Raw genomic sequence first — 5168 nt, 5'->3', positions numbered from 1 at the left:
ATATGATCTAGGAGCCTTTTCAATCTCCTTTGGAATATATGAACATGACCCATGATTTTTTTTTCATTATCTTGGTACCTTCCCCTCCGTAAAATGTCTTATTAAGGAATCCTTTAATGCTTTCAAGATAGTGTCTTTGCTGCTGTGGATTTCAACCATGTATATGTAATCTGGCCCAGCCAACTTTTCCCCTTCCTCCCCCCATCTTCCTATTCCCTGTCAAATTTCTCATAGACTACAGTGGAGACTGAGATGTTATGGTCTACATGTAGTGGATGTAGGAACTTAAGGAAAAACATCTCAACTTTTTGAGCTGCCCAAATGAGATGCTTTGGTAGGTAATGAAATGCCCACGTATGGAGGTTTTCAAATGAAAGTTGAATAACTATTTGTCAGGGAAGTTGCAAGGACAATTCCAACTCAGATTGGACTGGAGGCACTCTGAGGTCCCTCTCAACACTGAGATTCTATAAATATATTACTTTATTATTACAAAGCACTTTTCAATCCATTACCCCAATTTGATCTTCCCAACAATTCCCTGAAGCAGGCATAATCAAGTCATCAAGCATTTATTAAGCACCTACTATGTGCTAGGCATTGTCCTAAGTGCTGGAAATACAAAGAATGACAAAACAACAACAAAAAATCCCTGTTCTCAAAAAGCTCACAGTCTAATTGGAGAAGACAAATATAAACAACTGTGTACAAACAAGATACTTGCAGGATAAATTTAAGATCAGGGGGGTCAGGAAAGTCTTTGTAGAGGTTGGAGTTTCAACTGGAATCTAAAGGCAGAATATCTATTATCCCCATTTTACAGATAATGAAAATATTTGCCCAGTGTCACAAGGAAAGTGTAAGCCTGAGGATCCAACCCCAGTGTTCTGACTTCAAGACTAGTAGCTCCCCTCTTCAGTCCCCACACTCATCTGTTGTATCTGACTCAGGAACTTCAATACTGTACCCAGTACTGTGATTTGCACAAGAAATTTGTTCTGTACATCCTCTTAACTGACAAGAGTCCTTCTATGAATAGTACCTCAATCATTTCAACAAATATTTATTGAACACCTACTATGTCTTGAACCCTTGAGGATACAAAAGTAGATGTGACACAGGCCAGTGACTGTTGGACCTATCACGACTAAAGTCTTTGTTTCTCTCCAAGAAAACCATAGAGTTTTGCTATCGATTTGCAAGTGCACCGACATTTTTCAATACAATATCATATCAGATTAACTCGATATCAATACCAATTCCTTAGGACACACCAAAATTCAGATTTCCTGCTTGGGAAAACTAATCATTAATGGGGAGAGTGTTTGTGATCGCGTGCTTTAGGGAAAGGCAGATCAGAAAAAATTTTCTTCTTGGTCTTTGGCTCCTAGAAAGTAAGAGAGATCAAAGGCACACACACTTTTGAGAGAAAAATTCAAGGTGTAGCTTCTGGCTTTCATTGGAAGGAGGCAAAATAAGCAGAATTGTTCGCCCCTCTCATCTGATTTGATGCCGAAAGAGACCATTAGGGTCTCCACAGAGGGAAACGTTAGCTGAACATTCCCAATACACAAGTTTTGTCTGGGCTTGCTTCAACGCGAGCCAGAACGGTCGGGCAACACAGGTATCAATGCTTAGACGTTGTAGTGAATACTGTTTTCGTGCCTAAAGGCATTATCTAAGCTACGAAAATTTAATAGTAGTGCGAGAAATTCTCACTAGAAACTGGTTTCACTCCGCGAAACTTTGGTTTCGCTAAGCAAAACTTTGCTCTTAGTGGAGAAAATGCAGAGAACGAACGGTCCCAACGTTTAATTAAACGGAGCTTCAGTTTGGATTACTGTGACTCGGCAGAGTTCGGGGGAGTTGGCTCTTCAGGTTCAGATAGTTTGCGTAGGCGGTGAGTAGTAAGCTTCTAATGCCTGGAAACATAGGCAAGAAGCGGAAGGAAACTCAGGTTCTTTGCGCGCCGAAAAGAGTGCGACTGGTAGAACCTGCGCGAGCACATTCCTCGTGCAGTTATTGGCTGGGACTGTGTGTGCCGCTGTCGGCCAATGAAGAGGCTGGAGATCTGGCCACTGTGGGTCCGGTCGGCCCCCCCCCCCCCGCCCCCTCACTGTGCCCCGGGACAAGGCACAGACTGAGAAGCCGGCGAGCGAATCAAAGGCTCCCAGAAAGCGGAAAAAGCAATGTCCGACTTTGCGCCGAGCGCTCTAGCCCGAAACCTCCGAGCGCGGACCGACTGAAAGAAAGTTTCTCTGGAAGAACTACTGGGGCAAACTAGGTTAAAGAAGTTGCCACTGACTGAGATGGTCCCAGCTGCCGGGAGAAGCCGCCGGTTCAGCACTGGGAGAGTGGTGGGAGTCCTGCTTCTGCTTGGCGCCTGGGACAGCGTTTCCGCGCTCATCAGCTATGAGATCCCGGAAGAAAGGGCGAAGGGTTTCCGAGTGGGCAACGTGGTCGTCGATCTGGGCTTGGATCTCAGCAGTCTGTTGGAGCGCAGGCTGTTTGTGGCCTCCGGAACTGGCCGGAGGTTCTTTGAGGTGAATCGGGAGACGGGAGAGATGTTCGTGAACGAGAGACTGGACCGGGAGGAGTTGTGCGGGACACTCCCGTCTTGCACTGTAACTTTGGAGCTGCTAATGGAGAAACCCTTGGAGCTGCAAAGGGTGGAGGTGGTGATTCAGGATGTCAACGACAACGACCCCGCTTTCCCTACCAATGGAATGAAACTCGAAATCAGTGAGGCCATGGCGCCGGGGGCGCGCTTCCCTCTCGAGAGTGCACACGATCCAGATGTGGGAATTAACTCTTTACAAACCTATGAGCTAAGTGCCAATGAACACTTTGTGCTGAGCGTGCAGACTCGAGAGGATGGCAGCAAGTATGCGGAGCTGGTGCTAGAAGAAGCCTTAGATCGTGAGCATGAGAGGACCCTTGAGCTGGTACTGACAGCTTTGGACGGAGGAACACCAGCCCGTTCTGCTAGTCTCCCCATCTTAATCACTGTGCTTGATGCCAACGACAACACCCCCCAATTCAATCATTCTCTTTATCGGGCAAGTGTGCGGGAGGATGCGGCCCCAGGCACTCCAGTGGTACAAGTTCACGCAACAGATCTGGACGAAGGACCAAACGGAGAAGTCATTTACTCCTTCGGCAGTCACAATAGGGCCCGAGTGCGGGACCTTTTCTCTCTAGACGTCGTCACTGGAATGCTGACAATACGAGGGCGGCTTGACTTCGATGACACGAAGCTATATGAGATTTATATCCAGGCGAAAGATAAGGGCCCCAACCCCGAAGGAGCCCATTGCAAAGTGTTGGTTGAGGTCATAGATGTGAATGACAATGCCCCAGAGATCGTTGTCACCTCCGTGTACAGCCCGGTCCCTGAGGACGCCCTTCCAGGGACTGTGGTCGCCTTGCTCAGTGTGACTGATCTGGACTCCGGGGATAATGGCCTGGTGAGGTGCGAGATTCCATCTGGCCTCCCCTTCAGCCTCACTTCTTCCCTAAAAAACTACTTTACCTTGACAACCAGTACCTCCCTGGACCGTGAAACTGTTCCAGAGTACAACATCAGTATCATAGCCCGAGATGCAGGGTCCCCGCCCCTCTCAACAGTCACTACACTTAGAGTCCAAGTGTCTGACATTAATGATAACCCTCCACAAGCCACAAAGCCCTCGTACGATGTCTACGTGGAGGAGAACAACCTTGCAGGGATTGCAATCCTGAACCTGAGTATTTGGGACCCTGACGCCCCCAACAACGCCCGTCTATCCTTCTCACTCCTGGACCGAGGTCACCAAACTGGGCTGGTGGGTCGATACTTTGCCTTGCACCCGGACAGCGGCGTCCTGTCCGCCTTGGTGCCCCTGGACTACGAGGATCAGCGTGAGTTTGAGCTGACGGCACATGTCAGCGATGGGGGCAGCCCACCCCTATCCACCAACATTAGCGTGAACGTGTTTGTCATGGACCGAAATGACAATGCTCCTCAGATCCTTTACCCGAGGCCTGGTCAGAGCTCCACCCAGACCCTGCCTCGAGGCAGTGGTGCTAGCCACTTGCTTACTCGTGTAGTAGGCTGGGATGCTGACGCAGGCCATAACGCATGGCTTTCCTATAGCCTTCTGGGAGCCTCAAACCAGAGCCTCTTCACCGTAGGGCTCAGAACTGGAGAAGTCAGTACCACTCGACCAGTCCAAGACATTGACCCAGCATGGCATAAGCTGGAGATCCTGGTAAAAGACAATGGGGAGCCCCCTCTGTCCACTACCGTGACCCTGACGGTGTCAGTGACAGAAGTGTTCCCCGATGCCAAGGTCGAGTTCCCATCCGGATCGGCTCCCCAAGAGCAAAATAAAAATCTCACCTTCTATCTGCTTTTGTCTGTGATCCTAGTCTCCGTGGGGTTTGCAGTCACCGTGCTAGGAGTGATCATATTTCGAGTTTACAAATGGAGAAAATCAAGGGACCTGTACAGTTCCTCTGGGACTTCGCTATACAGAACGCCTGGGCCCTCCCTGCACGTGGATGCTGTCCGAGGAGGCCTGATGTCCCCCCATCTCTACCACCAGGTATACCTCACTACAGACTCTCGTCGCAGCGACTTACTGCTAAAGAAGCCTTGTGCTCCAAGCCCAATGGGAAGTCTCCAGAACACTCTACGAAGCTGCGATCCCACCTTTTATAGGCAAGTGTTAGGTGCTGAGAGCGCGCCTCCGGTCCAGGTAAGGGACAGTTTCTCTATCAACATTCCTAAATTATATACATTCAAACTACTGTATGATGCTCCTAACCTACACAATAAATCGGAAGAATTGAGGTTCTATTTCATCTTTTCTCCATGGAGAAAAAAAAGGCATTCATTTGGGAGATGGCTGGCCTGAGTCTGTGATCCTGGCATAATAGTTAAAACAACTAATCAATGTTCTTGTCCTCAAGACTATGCTCTGAAAATTGACCCCCAGGTAAAAATTGATGGTAGTCTAGGCCTGGACCAGTGTAAACTGAGAGTGGGAAAATGTGTTCGATATTTCCTGTAACCACGGGATCCCATTAGAAGAAAGACCATGATGTTGAGGAAGGCCCTGGATTTGAGTCTTAGCTCGAAGGAGCTCTCTCTCTCTCTCTCTCTCTCTCTCTCTCTCTCTCTCTCT

General features: G+C 48.5%; 1 protein-coding gene across 10 annotated transcripts in view; it reads left to right on the top strand.

Moving 5' to 3' along the window:
* The window catches only part of LOC114027750 (protocadherin gamma-C5-like), a 115778-nt gene that overhangs the window by 83686 nt on the left and 26924 nt on the right, over nt 1-5168 (top strand). Inside the window, exon 1 of one of the 10 annotated variants that reach the window (XM_027841867.1) lies at nt 2101-4739. The exons of the other annotated variants lie outside the window; for them this stretch is intronic. Within the exon in view, the coding sequence (XP_027697668.1) occupies nt 2310-4739 (2430 nt within the window). The 5' untranslated portion in view covers nt 2101-2309. Of the gene's footprint in view, nt 1-2100; nt 4740-5168 lie in introns of those variants that run through there. 10 annotated transcript variants of the gene reach the window in all.

Source organism: Vombatus ursinus, unplaced genomic scaffold (assembly GCF_900497805.2).
Source record: "Vombatus ursinus unplaced genomic scaffold, bare-nosed wombat genome assembly UNPS02014863.1, whole genome shotgun sequence".
NCBI lineage: Eukaryota > Metazoa > Chordata > Mammalia > Diprotodontia > Vombatidae > Vombatus > Vombatus ursinus.
Note: the sequence above shows the minus strand (reverse complement) of the source record. Positions and strands in the feature narration are given on the sequence as shown.